Source organism: Dendrobates tinctorius, unplaced genomic scaffold (assembly GCF_039654945.1).
Source record: "Dendrobates tinctorius isolate UK_male_01 unplaced genomic scaffold, ASM3965494v1 ptg000024l, whole genome shotgun sequence".
NCBI classification, from domain to species: domain Eukaryota; kingdom Metazoa; phylum Chordata; class Amphibia; order Anura; family Dendrobatidae; genus Dendrobates; species Dendrobates tinctorius.
Genome location: NW_027361692.1, coordinates 5,776,164 through 5,793,298, shown reverse-complemented (window position 1 = coordinate 5,793,298; position 17,135 = coordinate 5,776,164). Strand labels below are relative to the sequence as shown.

At 43.1% G+C, this 17,135-nt stretch overlaps 1 protein-coding gene across 3 annotated transcripts in view; it reads right to left on the bottom strand.

Annotated features, from left to right (window-relative positions):
• The window catches only part of COL12A1 (collagen type XII alpha 1 chain), a 221,073-nt gene that overhangs the window by 75,233 nt on the left and 128,705 nt on the right, over positions 1-17,135 (bottom strand). For all 3 annotated transcript variants that reach the window (XM_073569320.1, XM_073569322.1, XM_073569323.1), the window contains 4 exons: positions 6,438-6,580; positions 3,719-3,848; positions 3,278-3,397; positions 3,029-3,175 (listed from right to left, as the gene is read on the bottom strand). In XM_073569320.1, coding sequence (XP_073425421.1) covers positions 3,029-3,175; positions 3,278-3,397; positions 3,719-3,848; positions 6,438-6,580 — 540 coding nt within the window. The remainder of the gene's footprint in view (positions 1-3,028; positions 3,176-3,277; positions 3,398-3,718; positions 3,849-6,437; positions 6,581-17,135) is intronic.

The window sequence follows — 17,135 nt, the reverse complement described above, 5'->3', positions numbered from 1 at the left end:
AATGGAGGGTTTCCGAGAATGAACTGACTTTTTAAGGTCATGCCACAGAATCTCAACTGGATAAAGGTCAGACTGTTGACTAGGCCACTCCATAGTCTTAATTTTGTTTTTCGTAAGCCATTGAGGTGGACTTGCTGGTGAGATTTGGATTATTGTCCTGCTGCATAACCCAAGTGCTCTTGAGCTTGAAGACACAAACAGATGGCCATACATTCTCCTTCAGAATTTATTTTATAAACAGCAGAATTTATGGTTTCATTTACCATGGCAAGTCTTCCAGGTCCTGAAGCAACAAATCAGCCCCAGACCAACACACTACCATCACCATATTTTACTGTTGGTATGATGTTCCTTTTTTGAAATGTTGTGTTACTTCTACAACAAGTGTAATGGGACATACACCTTCCAAAATGTTCAACTTTTGTCTCATCAGTCTACACGGTATTCTCCCAAAAGTCTTAGCGATCATGAAGATGTTTTCTGGCAAAACAGAGACAAGACTTTAAGTTCTTTTTGCTCAGCAGTGGTTTTGTCTTGGAACTCTGCCATGTATGCAATTTTTGCCCAGTCTCCTTGTTATGTGGAGTCATGAACAGTCACCTTACCTGAGGCAAGTGAAACCTGCAGTTCTTTGGATTTTGCTGTGGGGTCTTTTGTGACCTCTTGAATGTGTTGTCACTGCGTTCTTGAGGGAATTTTGGTTGGCTAGCCATTCCTGGGAAGGTTCACCACTGTTACATGTTTTTGCTATTTGTGGATAATGGCTCTCACTGTGGTTCGCTGGAGTCCCAAAGCTTTAGAAATGGCTTTATAACCTTTTCTTGACTGATATATCTCAATTACCTTGCTTCTTATTTTGTTTGGATCGCAGCATGAAGTCTAGCTTTTGTGGATCTTTTGGTCTACTTCACTTTGTCAGGCAGGTCCTATTTAAGTGATTTCTTGATTGAGAACAGGTGTGGCAGTAATCAGGCCTGTGTGTGGCTATGGAAATTCAACTCAGCTTGCTAAAAATGTGATAACCATAGGTAATTTATGTTTTAAGGGAGGGATCAATCACTTTTTCACACAGGCCCCAGTAGGTTTGGATTTCTTTTTCCCTTAATAATAAAGACCTTCCTTTAAACACTGCACTCTGTGTTTACTTGTATTATCTTTGACTTACATTTCAATTTGTTTTCTGATTGCAAACATTTAAGTGTGACAAATATGCAAAAGAATAAGAAATCAGGAAGGGGGCAAACACTTTTTCACACCACTGTTTGTACATACAGCTCTGGCAAAAATTAAGAGACCACCACATCAAAACCCTGACATGGGCAGCCCATTCTCCAGACCTGAACCCCATTGAAAACCTCTGGAATGTAATCAAGAGGATGATGAATAGTCACAAGCCATCAAACAAATACATTTGCATATCCTAATGTCTCCTAAAGTCTTCTGTGTCTCTGATTAGCAGAAAAGTGCTGCTATTCACAGGCGCCAAGTATTGATAACAATTCTCAGCAGAGCCGCTGGCTCTCAGAGAGAAGCATTGAGCCAGCGGCACTGATGAGAGTTGTTCTCACTACCTGGCGGCTGTAAATAGCAGTACTTTACTGCTATTCAGAAATGCCTGAGACGTTGAGGATCGTGGGTTATGTCAGAGGAGATTCATGGGAACATTTTCTTTTTAATAAATTGGAGAACGAGGGATAATTTGGGTGAGTGTTTATTAAAATAAATGTTTTTTTCTGTGTGTAAAGTGTTTTTCTTCCGTGTGTTTTTCATATAAAGTGTCTTTTTTCTGTATGTTTTTCTCTCTTCGTTTACTTACTGGGTTAGTAATGGGAGTGTCATGGGAACATATTTTTTCTAAAATGGAGAATGAGGGATTTAGTGTGGGGGAGTCTTTATTAAAATAAAGTGTTTTTTTTCCTGTGTGTTTTTTTCAAATATAGTATTTTTTTCTGTGTGTGTTTTTATTTTTAATACTAAACCCAGGGGTCGATGGCAGATGTGATTCTTGACAAATCACAGCTGTCATCAACCACAATTAAGCTAATTGCGACCACACCAGAGCAATCGGGAAGAGCCAAGGTCAATCGTCAGAGCGACGGTCAATTCGCGCATCTAATGTGATGTGCCAATTCTGGTGTGGCTGCGGGCTTGAATTTTTGGGCTGGGAGGGGCCCAATAACTAGGGACTTTCCCAGCCTGTTAATATAAGCTCACAGTTGTCTGCTTTACCTGAGCTACTTATCAAAATAGGGGGACTCCACCTGTTTTTGTTTTTAATTATTTATGTTTAGATGCATTTTTGGTGTGTTTAAGCTGTGTAAACGCACTTTACAACACATGTGCTTTTTTAACTGTTGATTTACCGCATCTAATCCAAGTCCGTGGGGAAATTCAGCACAAAAGAATTGGCATTCGAGCAAGAGAAATTGACATGCTGTGGCTTGGAAACCGCACCGGAGGTGAGTTTACGCGACATCTGTGCTTGCCCTGTAAAACACAGCGCTTTGCACACAGCAAAAATGCGCTGCGTCCAAAATCTACTATTCCTGATTGTGGGCACGCAGCCTAACACAGACTTTAAAATTAAACTTTGAACACAGTTTTTATAAACAACTACAATATAAATCTATTCCAAACTCAGAAAGCAATGATTAGGTTCAGGTTCAGGACTTATTATTTGGCAACAGACAACATGACATGATCCAGGGAAAATAAATAAGCAAGATAACAGGTAGTAGGTAACAACTCCCATCAGAAAAAAAGATTAAAATGAAATCTCAAACCTGTAAATATCTACATCCACAATCCACATTTCTAGACTCTCTAAATCATAAACTCGAATGAAAACAAGAACAAGGAACAGTTTGCAGATGCAGATTGACACACAATTGAGGGGAAAATAAAAGTAGCAAGCCAGTACTTGAAGCTCAATTTATACCAAAATACCAATTGGAGCTTTCATAAGATGTGGTACAAATATGCTTGTGATTTGATTTCCTTTTGACAATTGTATAAGCACAGGACTTACAGGTCGTTCCAGGTCCTTTAAGAGGTCCACTCAGTCCGGTGTCATATTGTGCATACACCTGAACGTCATAGGTTGTTCCAGGGTTAAGATTTTGCAGAGTGTATGAATTCACATCGCCAACAAATACTTCCATCGAGTCATCAGCATCTTCACAAGAAATAGAAAACAATTACTACTTGAAGTATGGACTATAAATTAATTTGGATATATATTAATGTAACTAAAAAAAATTTAAAAAATTGTAGTTACCTTGTGGCTGGTATACGAGTTTATAGCCAAGAACTGGAGAGGTTGCCCTATCCCAAGATACTCGGAACCTTGTGTACCATTCATCAGATACTTGTAGATTTTTAGGTGCAAGCAAGCCAACTAGAACAAAACAACGGTATTCATTATAATAACCCAAAAAGTTGTAAAGTAAAGCCTAGAATGGAAGTAATTACTAGCCCAGAATTGTGAATGTACTGACAATTATTCCTTTATTACAGCTATTCAATCCTTCCAAATGTAGAACATCTACTCTATTTTTTAGAGAAAAACTACTGCACCAGGAAAGGAATCTAATGCCAAACCATGGACATACAAATTATAGGGACATGCAGACATTAATAAAAATAATCTAGAAAAACTTCTGTGTATAATATATATTTGAGGAACATTTGTGCCATAAACACATTTTTAGTCTCTTACCTGTTCTTCCATTTCCAGTCAGTTGTCCGCCATCACCATCTGCATACACAGCTACCACAGTGATTTTATATGGTGTGTCTGACTGCAAAGGTTGTAGGACCACATTGTTTCTTCTACCAGGAACCATTGTCTAAAAGAAGTGCAATACAATAATGCAAATGTAGTAATACATTTACAAAAAATATATACTGTAAATATAAAGGTAAAATATTTAAATGTAGTCACAAAAATACAAATATAGCAATATTTCTAATAAAAAATATCATGTACTACAGTAAAATCATGAAAAAGGGATGATGAAGATGAAGTATTATGGAGCAGTAGTAACAGAGTACTAGAGCCATTTTAAGTTGTAGAACTACTGTATATTCCTCGAAAATCCTAACAAATACCAAAGTGTTTTCTTTACATGTGTATTACAATGTTTTGCAGCTATTACAGCAAATTCAAAATTATGCTGCAATTAAAAGTGTAATCGCAACAGTACAGCAGGATAGATATAAGTGCAACATGCACAGCACATAGTAAGCTTTCATTCAGACAAAACCACTGTAAACACTGGAAACCAGACATAATGTATTATACATCTGTTCTACAAAATGAGCACTGGATATACAGTCCTTTAAATAGAAAGCAGACTGTCTGCAAAATAGGGAACATATGGATAAAAGTGCTGTGACACGACATTGGGAACTGGCTTGGACGTGTGTCAGAAAACAATGCAATAAGTCTTTTATAGAAATGTGCTGCGTTCTTAGGACCTCAGAGTACAAACGGTGCTTGAATACCAGTGCAATGGTATTCTGTGCGTAGTTAGCAAAACATAAAAGCTATTCAAAATCTAATAAGCAACTGAAAACCCAATAACGTTTTCAATTGCTTATATCACTAGCTCTACTGTATGTTTGGCTACCTGTCCTAAATCTACTTGTGTAAACATGCACAAGAAAGAATTGTGATCAGCCAATGATCAATAAACTTTTGATTCTAAAGCCCCCGTCACACATAGCGATCTTGCTAGCGAGATCGCTGCTGAGTCACAAGTTTTGTGACGCAACAGCGATCTCACCAGCGAGATCACTGTGTGTGACAGCGATCAGCGACCGGCCCCCCTGCCGGGTATCGCCGATCGCTGCGGAAACCTCTGGACATTTTTAGGGTCGCTGGTCTCCCACTGGCCAGCACACAACGCTGCGTGTGACAGGCAGGAGACCAGCGACCAGCGAGTGGGAGCTGGTAACCAAGGAACACATCGGGTTTCTAAGGGGCGCGCAGCGCCTAAAAACCCGATGTGTACCTTAATTACCAGCGCGCTGATGCAGGGAGCTGGTAGTCAAGGTACACATCGGGTTTCTAAGTGCCGTGCGCCCCTTAGAAACCCGATGTGTACCTTGGTTACCAGCTCCCTGCATCAGCGCGCTGGTAACTAAGATACACTGTGGGTAACTAAACGACGTGCGTTGCTTGTTACCCGCATGTTGCTGGTGCTGATCACTGGTGAAGCTGCCTTTTTAGCAGCTCACCAGCGATCACATAGTGACTCACCAGTGATCCTGACAAGGTGATATCGTTGTCGGGATCACTGGTGAGTCGCTATGTGTGACGGGGCCCTAACAGGTGTCAGCAAGGACTTAAGTGTCCCACAGACAGGAATGACAAAAAATGTTGCCTTTATTTGTACTGTATGGTATAAAACTCAAGTTAGATTGTAAGAAACCTGAAATCGAATTCCTCCCATATCAAGTACACAGCGTATAAAAGGGACGGACACACCATTGGTAAACCTGTGCAACCACACAGGGGCCCAAATGTACAGGGGAACATTTCTACCTCCAAAGTTGCAAGCAGCTTTGTTCCTAGATACATAAAGGGATGCTTTACAATGAGTTCTTGCCCTGGGGAGCTCTCCTATGTGCGTCTGCCCCTGAAAAATTCTTTTTTAGGTACCATTCGCTGGAAAAAGACATTCACCATGACCAAGAGTCTTCTAGTGTTGCTAAAGTCAATGGAAAGCCCACAGAACAGTATAGTTTGGAGATATGGAACTATCTAAGCTATGAATGGAAGGGCATAAGGCTGAGGAAAGCACTTTAGTCCTTTTGTTAATCTTATCTATAAAGAACCCAGCCACATCATTGTCATCTTCTGAAGGGATTCCAAGCCTAAACATAGTGAAATGTGCACAAAGCTGCTCAATACAGATTCACAATAAATATTTTGACCGTGAGGTACTATGTAAGAAATCCACTGCTGACAATTAAATGGGAGATATCTTGCTTCAAATATTCACACTTAAATACCCAATAAAGGAAATTCTCAGTCAATATGGGATCCACTGAACATAGTTATTCACTAGAGGCTAGATCAGGTCCAACACATGGTGCTTGGTTTAGTACAGCCCACTGTGTAATACTTCATTTCTCCAGCAGGGGTGTTGTAGGAAAATAGAACACTTGATTGTTGGGGCTTCCTGCAGTAGAACACCAAAGACCAGCGTATCATCAGAGGTCGTTTGTAACTAAAAAAAAGGATTGCCCAAAGGAGACAGCTTGTCTGATTGTGGCTTTGAGTGAATGGGATAGTGGATTTAACAGTAGTGACCACTGAATATGTTAGATCACAAAAATAATTAGGCATTAAATAATGACATTTAGAAGATATTTAGAAACCACAAATATTTAAATTATATAGCATATAATGTAAAGGCATGCAAACTTACAAATTCATCTATAGGATCACCAACAGCTGGCGAATAGATAATTCTATATTGTTGGACAGGGCCATCAGCGTGATCCCAGTTTACTGAAAGACTGTTAGTTGTCTCTCCAAAAACTTTAATGTTCTTTGGCCCGCTCCGAGGTACTGCAGGAAGAAACATAATTACAAAACAATTATCAGTCTGGAAATTAACCTTGATTTTTCTTAACAGCGCTGTTAAATATTTATTATAAGCATGTGAATACAGGAAAATGCGAAGTTTCCAACCACACTCCGGGTGTCTGCCCGCTGTGCATGATCTTTGTAGCACAATGCTGCCAGCTAGAACATACTAGCAGATTATTAAGAAATAAACCTACCGCAGTATGAGTGAAATGTGGAAAGAGGGATACCACAACTATTTGGAAAGCTCTCAGTAGCTGGAGGGATTTGCAAAGAAGTCAGCAAAAGAAGGAAACATTCTAATATGACACAGGAGCAAACTTTCCATACAGGATCCTTTAGAGATTTTTCAGAATTTTAGAATAGCTGCATTCTCCTCAAACTATGGTGACTGGTGAGAGATTGTTTTTAAAGAGAAAATAATTTAACTACCGTAGGTGCTGCTCACAAATTTCTCCCCCATCCATTTCTCACTGCTTCAAATTGAACTCCTGATTTCTAAAACTATGGCAAGTTTAATTGGAAGGCAATTAACCTGACGAAAACAAAACTGAAAAAAGCAAATTTCTTCTTGAGACTATAATATTTCCTATTTTATTAAATATTAAATATTCTGTTTAGGTAAGGTAAAAGTAGAACTTAAAGGGTTATTCCTATCTCCAAGACCTTATCCCAATATGTAGTAGGTGTAATAATAATATAACTATTATTATTAATAATAATAAATTATTAATAATATTATTAGCAAAAACCTCCAATTAGAATTGTAGTATATTTTGGCTGATTCGCTATGTCTCTGTCCTCATGTGCAGGCATTGCAGAACCTTAGGTATCCATGGTTATGACCACTACCAACTAGCTAAAGGGGGTTTTACACTAAGCGATATCGCTAGCAATTTCGCTAAAACGTCACTGGTTTTGTGACGTTATAGCGATATCGCTAGCGATATCGCTATGTGTGATACTTACCTCCGACCGGCTCCCCTGCTGTCCGTCGCTGATCGCGCGAGAATGTCCGGCTCCATTTCTTGTCGGGCGCTTCCTGCTGGGCTTCCTGCTGTGTGAGACGAGCGACGCTGGACGCGGGCGGGAGGACGCCAGGATCGCTGTGTGTGAAAGGTGAGTATCGTGCGCTGCGTCGCTGTGAGATCTTTCTGTATGAAAGCTCACTAGCGATCATTTAGCAATGCACCAGCGATCCTGACCGGGTCGGATCGCTGGTAGGATCGCTGGTGCATCGCTAAATGTAAAAGGGCCTTAACTGTCACTATATCAGTGGTTGTAACTAATATCTAAGATCCTGCAATGCCCTTCACATGAGAAAAGAGACATAGTGAATCAGAAAAACTATACTACATTCTAATTGGAGGTATTTGCTTATATTATTAATATTATTATTACACCTATTACATATTGGGATTGGATCTTTGAGATGCGAATACCCCCTTAAGTTTTAAGACCAAATCGGTGCAATGCTACGGTCACACGAGCAATGATTCCCTCTTCCGAGAAAGTCCGATAGATTATTTAAATCACACTCGGCTCAAAGTCTGTCAGAGTTTGAGCCATGTGTTAGTTTACTGTGATCCGATTCTATCATATGAGCGAATCGTATCACAGGTACGAGAAAGACGCAGCACCTAATTTCTCCATCTTCTCCATTGTCTGTGGCCGCCTAAATCGGACTGTACTCGGATGACATCCGAGTGCAGTCTGATGTTTTACACGCATCCATAGGCATGAATGGGTGCGTGTGGTCTGATTTGTGAAGCCACTCACAGCATGTTGCGATTTGTTTTCCCATACTGTGTCGTCATAAGAAAAAAATGCAGATCTGCGCTATCTCATAGTATAACATAGGTCTAAGTGTTATCCAATAAAACACTGCATAGAACTGGTCTGAGTTATACGCTCATGATTGTGAGGCCTGATTCTTATTCAGCGCAATAATTTATGAGATTTGTTTTATTCTGAGTTACAGCCTGAACTTTTGACAAAAGCTGCATTTAGTTTTCCCTTAATCATAATTGTTGATGTATGCCTTTAACCCCTTAAGCCCCAAGGGTAGTTTGCACGTTCATGACTTGGCCAATTTTTACAATTCTGACCACTGTCCCTTTATGAAGTAATATCTCTGAAATGCTTCCATGGATCCTGGTGATTCTGACATTGTTTTCTTGTGACATATTGTACTTCATGATAGTGGTAAAATTTAATTCAAATAACTTGCGTTTATTTGTGAGAAAAATGGAAATTTGGCAAAAATTTTGAAAATTTCGCAATTTTCCAACTTTGAATTTTTATGCCCTTAAATCACAGAGATACAGCACACAAAAAACTTGATAAGTAACATTTCCCACATGTTTACTTTACATCAGCACAATTTTGGAACCAAAATTTTTTTTGTTAGGAAGTTATAAGGGTTAAAAATTGACCAGCGATTTCTCATTTTTGCAACACCATTTTATTTTTATGGACCACATCACATTTGAAGCCACTTTGAGGGGTCTATATGATAGAAAATACAAAAAAGTGACACCATTCTAAAAACTGTACCCCTTAAGGTGCTCAAAACCACATTCAAGAAGTTTATTAACCCTTTAGGTGCGTCACAGGAATTTTTTGAATATTTAAAAAAAAATGAACATTTAACTTTTATTCACAAAAAAAATACTTCAGGTTCAATTTTTTTTATTTTACCAAGGGTAACAGGAGAAATTGGACTGCAAAATTTATTGTGCAATTTATCCTGAGTACGCTGATACCTGATATGTGGGGGGGGAACCACTGTTTCGGCGCATGGCTGAGCTCAGAAGGGAAGGAGCGCTGTTTGACTTTTTCAATGCAAAATTGGCTGGAATTCAGATCGGACGCCATGTCAGGTTTGGAGAGTCCCTGATGTAACTAAACAGTGGAAACCCCCACAAGTGACCCCATTTTGGAAACTAGACCCCCCAAGGAACTTATCTAGATATGTGGTGACAACTTTGAACCCACAAGGGCTTCACAGAAGTTTATAACGTACAGCCGTACAATTAAAAAATAATATTTTTTCCAAAAAATGATCTTTTCACCCCCAATTCTTATTTTTCCAAGGGTAACAGCACCCTAAACGTTATTGTGCAATTTGTCCTGAGTACGCTGATACCCCATATGTGGGGGTAGACCACTATTTGGGCGCATGGCAGAGCTCGGAAGGGAAGCAGCGCCATTTGACGTTTTTGGCTGGAATTGAGATCAGACACCATGTCGCGTTTGGAGAGCTCCTGATATACCAAAACAGTGGAAACCCCCCACAAGTGACCCCATTTTGGAAACTAGACCCCCTAAGGATCTTATCTAGTTGTGTGGTGAGCACTTTGAACCCCCAAGTGCTTCACAGAAGTTTTTAACGACCGGGCGTGAAAATAAAAAAATCGTATTTTTTCCACAAACATGATCATTTAGTCACAATTTTTTTTATTTCCCCAAGGGTAACAGGAGAAATTGGACCCCAAAAAGTTGTTGTCCAATTTGTCCTGAGTACGCTGACACCCCATATGTGGGAGAAAACTACTGTATGGGCACACGTCAGGTCTCGGAAGGGAAGTAGTGACGTTTTGGAATGCAGACTTTGATGGAATGGTCTGCGGGTGTCATGTTGCTTTTGGAGAGCCCCTAATGTACCTAAACAGTGGAAACCCCCCACAAATGACCCCATTTTGGAAACTAGACTCCCTAAGGAACTTATCTAGATGTGTGGTGAGCACTTTGAACCCCCAAGGGCTTCACAGAAGTTTATGATGCCCGGGCATGAAAATAAAAAAATTGTATTTTTTCCACAAACATGATCAATTAGTCCCCAATTTTTGTATTTTCCCAGGGTAACAGGAGAAATTGGACCCCAAAGTTGTTGTCCAATTTGTCCTGAGTACGCTGATACCCCATATGTGGGAGAAAACTACTGTATGGGCACACGTCGGGTCTCGGAAGGGAAGTAGTGACGTTTTGGAATGCAGACTTTGATGGAATGGTCTGCGGGTGTCATGTGCGTTTGGAGAGCCCCTGATGTACCTAAATTATTGAAACCCCCCACAAGTGACCCCATTTTGGAAACGAGACCCCCCACAGAACTTATCTAGATGTGTGGTGAGCACTTTGAATCCCCAAGTGCTTCACAGAAGTTTATAACGCCCGGGCGTGAAAATAAAAAAAGCATTTTTTTCCACAAGAATGATATTTTTGCCCCCAATTTTTTATTTTCCTAAGGGTAACATGAGAAATTGGACCCCAAAAGTTGTTTTGCAATGTCCTGAGTAGGCTGATACCCCATATGTGGGGGTAAAACACTGTTTGGGCGCATGGCAGAGCTTGGAAGGGAAGGACCACCATTTGACTTTTTCAACTCAAAATTGGCTGGAATTGAGATCAGACGCCATGTTGCATTTGGAGAGCACCTGATGTGCCCAAACAGTGGAAACCCCCAATTCTAACTCCAACCCTAACCCCAACACACCCCTAACCCTAATCTCAGCCCTGACCCTAGCCCTAGCCCTAACCCTAGCCCTAACCCTAGCCCTAATGGGAAAATGGAAATAAATACATTTTCTTTTAATTTTATTTTTCCCTAACTAAGGGGGTGATAATGGGGGGTTTGATTTACTATTTATGGCGGGTTTTTATGTTTGGCAGCTGTCACACGCTAAAAGACGCTTTTTATTGTAAAAATAGTTTTTTCATCACCACATATTGAGAGCTATAATTTTTCCGTGTTTTGACCCACCGAGTCATGTGAGGTCTTATTTTTTGAGGGACGAGTTGACGTTTTTATTGGTACCATTTTTGGGCACGTGACTTTTTTGATCGCTTTTTATTCCGATTTTTGGGACGCAGAATGAACAAAAACCAGCGTTTCATGAATTTCTTTTGGGGGGGTGCGTTTACACCGTTCTGGGTGCGATAAAATTGATAAAGCCCTTTTATTCTTTGGGTCAGTACGGTTACAGCGATACCTCATTTAGGTCTTTTTTATGTTTTGTCGGTTTTATGCAATGAAAACTATTTTATATAAAAAATAATTATTTTTGCATCGCTTTATTCTGCGAGCTATAACTTTTTATTTTTTCGCTGATGATGCTGTATGGCAGCTTGTTTTTTGCGGGACAAGATGACGTTTTCAGCGGTACCATGGATATTTATATTCGTCTTTTTGATCGCGCGTTATTGCACTTTTTGTTCGGCGGTATGATAATAAATCATTATTTTTTGCTTCGTTTTTTATTTTTATTTTTTAAGGGGTTCACTAAAAGGGATAACTAATGGTACAGTTTTATAGGGCAGGTCGTTACGGACGCGGCGATACCAAATATGTGTACTTTTATTGTTTTTGTTTTTTTATTTCCAAAAAATGAATTTATTGGGGGAATATTTTTTTTTTCTTATTTATTTGGCGATTTTTTTTAAAATTATTTTAACACTTTTTTTTTTTTTAACTTTATTACATTGTCCCAGGTGGGACATCACTGTCCTGTGACAGATTGCTGATCTGTCACATCACAGATCACTGTGACAGATCAGCGATCTGTCACAGGCAGTGCAGCAGGCTTCCTCGTGCCTGCGCTTTGCAGGTACTGAGGAAGCCGGCTCCCTGCAGGCCCCCGAAGGTCCCCGTCGCCATCTTGGATTCGGGGGCCTGCAGGGACGGAGCCCCCCGCAGCAGCGCTGCACATTGCGCTGCCGTGGGGGGCTCAGGGAAGCACGGAGGGAGCCCCCTCCCTGCTGATGCTTCCCTTTAACCCCCGGTACACCGCGATCGTGTTTGATTGCGGTGTGCAAGGGGTTAACTTGTCAGGGGCGGTCCGTGACAGCCCCTGACACATTGTGCCGGGTGTCAGCTGTGATAATCAGCTGACACCCATCCGCGGTTAGCGGCGCTCACCATGTGGGTGCCGCTGATCGCTATGACGTACTATCCCGTCCCTGGGAATTAAGTCCCAGGGCACAAGGACGGGATAGTACGTCATATGGGATTAAGGGGTTAAAATGTATCTGACATACCTCTCACCACCTTCAGTCCGTTTAAAGTGTCATCCCCTATGAGTATTGACTACACATCTTTCACTTCAACAATACAGCATTTATATGATGAAGGTCCATGCGTACTGAAACGTTATTGTCACGATCCATTTTTGGATCTGTGTTAGAGTCTGGACTCTCTTATATAAACCTTTTTCCTTTCTGGCCCTGGAGGGTTAATATGGGTTTTTGCCCCCGGTGGCCGCTGGTGTTACTACATGTTTAGTGAGTCTGCTGCTGGGTCCCCCCCCATGGCCGCTGGAGTTACTACATGTTTAGTTAGTCAGCAGGTGGTGACTACTGCCACTTCCCTTTATAAGGCCACCTGGTGCTGCAGATCACGGTTGGTAATACTGTTCATTTGTAAACCAACCGTAGTGAAGACTGGACCTACCTCGTGCAGTGGTGTTGCTGCTGAAGAGAGGAGCTATCGGGAGCAGTGGTGTTACAGCTGAAAGCTGAGTTCAGGAGCCTTACTCTGCTGCTGGGAGCATTGGCAGCAGATAAAGCTAAGTTTTGGTTTTTAGTTGCTTTATCCCCATGGTGTCTGTTTTATATTTCCTTTTGTGTTATTGGTGCAGTTCACTTTATTCCCTGTCTCACCTCCTGGGGAGGAAGTTGGGTGGTTAGCTCAGGGCTAAACAAGAGATAGGGAGAGTTTGGGGACTTGGGCCTCACTACCATCAAATGTACCCCCAAGTTAAGGAGAGTCAGGGCACCCCCTTTAGCCTGAGGGGCAGTTCAGGGGCCCAGGTTCCACATCTCCTGTTCTTTCCCTACTGCCACGTGACAATCATCCACTAGCTGTTGATCCACGGACTGTAAATAAATTCACCTTGTGTCATGATCCAGGATGGGGTTTCGCTTTGGCCCGTCCTGGTCAGACACGGGGTTAATTGTTTCTGCCTCTCTCTGGCAGAGGGCGACTATTTAATGCTCACTAGACCTAGGTCCGGTGTCAGTTATATTTCTGCCCTCGGCTGAGTTAGTTGACCTCTGGTGTACGTGTGCCTTGTGCCTGATTACTTGTTGCTTGTTTGGTTTTGATCCGGTTCTGTCCCTGTTACGAGTTCTGCCTGTCCCTTTTGTACTGCACCGCTCTCTCGTGTATGACTCTCTGCTTGTGACTTAACTATTCTATGCTCGTCCCGCTGTACCACACCGCCCTCTTGTGTATGACCTTTGGCTTTGTCTGACCTCCCATCTGTATATCCCTCCTGTACCTCGTTTGCCCGTATTGTGTATGACCTCCGTTTTGCCTGACTCTGAGTTGTTGTATGGTGTCCTGCCATCTCTGAAAGCAGGATGCTATGCCCCGCCCCCTTGCAGTCACATGACCGTAGGTCCTGTGCCAGCTTGCTAACTTCAGCATCCACAGGTCCTGTGCATCTTTACTTTCCGGCGCTGACAGGATCCTGACACTGATAGTTTGAAGCACGCATTGTCACCGCTGCTGCCCTGCTCCACAGGTATCTTTGAGTACTGTTTTTGTACTCAGGTCATGTGCACTGGCTCAGTGAGCGAGTGTAGTGCGGTGTTCCTGACACCTTGTTTTGCAACATATCCTTTTGAGCGCAGTTTCATTACTACTACTGGTATGGATTGGAACCCTACTCAGGCAATTCATCTATCCCCTCTGGAGTGCCGTTTTTGATTTTTCTACATTCTTGATATATCACCAAAAAAAGGTCTTGTATATACATTTAGCTAAATGATTGGGACATGGGCGTAATGATCACAGTTGCAGAGGGTGCGACTGCAATCTGGCCAGAGCGGGATGAACAACCGCAGATGCCAGCAACTATTTCAACTCAATGTGCATCCAAGGACTCATCTTCAGCTGGAATATACTGTGACTGTCACGGGGGGCTTAGTTCCACTAAGGCTGTAATACCCAGGGCCCCTGTGATGTCCCTGTAACTAGGGGAAACCCTGTCTGACCCTCAACCCAGGGTTTTTGCTGATGGTGCAAATGCCTGAGCCTCCAACCTTTCCTTGTCTCCTGCTCAGCCCTGCACTTAACCCTCCACCCAGTGAGGAGTCACACCACCAAAGCCCCTACACAAATTATGACAGACAGGGAGAACTTAAACTGCACTGCGCCGCACACACACAGGAATATACAGTAATGTGAACAGGGCACAACTAAACACAAATATGGGAAGAAGAAAGGATAACAACGGATCATACGCCACCAGACACGAATCTCTCTCTCTGCAACACCTCCACTCCAGACCGGAACCACTTGGTATGAAACACAAGCTATAATCGGCAACGCCCATAGGCCAGCATGACTATTTAAAGACCGTGGGTGTGACTAACCATCCAACCTGGTCTCCAGCAGGATTAACCCCCGAGAGCCTGAAGATCAAGCCGGCGCCACTGAGGCTATAGTGGCTGGAGGTGGAACTACCTCTGCCTGCCGGATGCTGTGGTGTGAACAGCGTCCGACATGACATTACCCCGTCTTCTAAGAGGGACCTCTGGACCCTCAAGACTCATAGGACCCGGCTTGTCCGGATGACGACGGTGAAAAGAACTGACCAGCCGATCCGCATGTATGTCTGAGGCTGGAACCCAAGACCTCTCCTCCGGACCATACCCCCGCCAGTGCACCAAATACTGAAGAGTACGGCGTACTACTCGAGAGTCCACTACCTTGGCGACCTCAAACTCTAAATCGCCATCCACCATGACTGGAGGTGGCATAGGCGTCGTGTCCACCAAGCCTACCACCTTTTCAATAAAGCCCTGTGAAACACGTTGTGTATCTTGTACACCGCAGGAAGTTCCAACCGATAAGCCACTGGGTTAATGATGGCAGAAATCCTAAAAGGCCCAATAAACCTTGGACCCAGTTTTAAAGATGGAATTTTGAGTTTTATGTTCCACACCCATTCACCCACACACAGGTCCGGACCTGGCACGCGTCTACTGTCAGCCACCCGTTTGTACCTGGCACTCATGCTCAACAAACGCTGTTTCACCCACTTCCAGACTGATGACATTTGGGCTCCTAGCTGATCCTCCTCCGGGACACCCCCCGAGTCACCCTGACGTAAGGTACAAAACTGAGGATGTTGACCGTACACACAAAAGAATGGAGACTCTCCCGATGACTCTTGGCGGTGATTATTTAACGCGAATTCGGCCAGAGGAAGGAAAGTAGACCACTCCTCCTGGTTGTCGGACACAAAGCATCGTAAATACTGTTCTAGATTTTGGTTCATGCGCTCAGTTTGTCCATTAGACTGTGGATGAAACGCCGATGAATGTGACAACTTGATCCCCAAACGTGAGCAAAAAGCTTTCCAAAACCTCGCCACAAATTGCGTACCCCTATCAGATACTATGTCCGACGGTACTCCGTGGAGTATGACCACCTCCTTCACAAATACCTGAGCCAACGTCTTAGCATTGGGCAATGAAGACAACGCCACAAAATGCGCCATCTTAGAAAAACGGTCAACCACCACCAGGATGACCGTGTTCCCCGCTGAGGCTGGCAAGTCAGTGATGAAATCCATGGAGATTTCTGTCCATGGCCTATTGGGTACCCCCAGAGGCTGTAGCATGCCAGCAGGACGGGTACGGGTGACTTAGCCCTAGCGCATGTGATGCAAGCTGCCACGTATGAGACCACGTCCTGCCGGATTTTGGGCCACCAGAAACGACGCGATACCAGCTCTAAGGTGCCCCTTACCCCTGGATGACCAGCCAGTACCGAGTCGTGGTGTTCCTTCAACACCTTAAGCCGAAGATGCAGGGGTACAAATGATTTGTTGGCGGGAAGTCCTGGTGGTACCTCCTCTTGGGCCTCGGCAATCTCCGCCTCTACCTCCGTCGTGAGAGCCGAGACCACTACCCCTTTCTGGAGGATGGGTACCGGCTCTTCCCGAGGTTCTCCCCCCGGAAAACACCTAGACAAAGCATCCGCCTTGGTGTTTTTAGCCCCGGGACGGTAAGTCACAAGAAAATTGAAACGAGTAAAAAACAATGCCCAGCGAGCCTGCCTAGGAGACAGACGCTTGGCCGACTCCAGATAGAGCAGATTCTTATGGTCGGTGATGACTGTGACCTGGTGAGCCGCCCCCTCCAAGAAGTGTTGCCATTCCTCAAAAGCCAGTTTGATGGCCAACAACTCCCTGTTGCCGATATCATAATTCCGTTCGGCCGGCGACAGCTTCTTGGAGAAGTAGGCGCATGGATGCATCTCGCTCATGGACGAGCCTTGAGACAGTACTGCCCCCACTCCTACCTCCGACGCATCAACCTCCACCACAAAGGGTTTAGACATGTCTGGTTGCACCAGAATGGGGGCTGAAGCAAAACTATTCTTCAGACGCTCAAATGCACGTATAGCCACCTCAGGCCAGATCGCCAGATCGGCACCCTTTTTTGTCATGTCCGTGAGCGGTTTGGCGATAGTCGAAAAGTGTTTTATAAATTTCCTATAATAATTCGCAAACCCAAGGAACCGCTG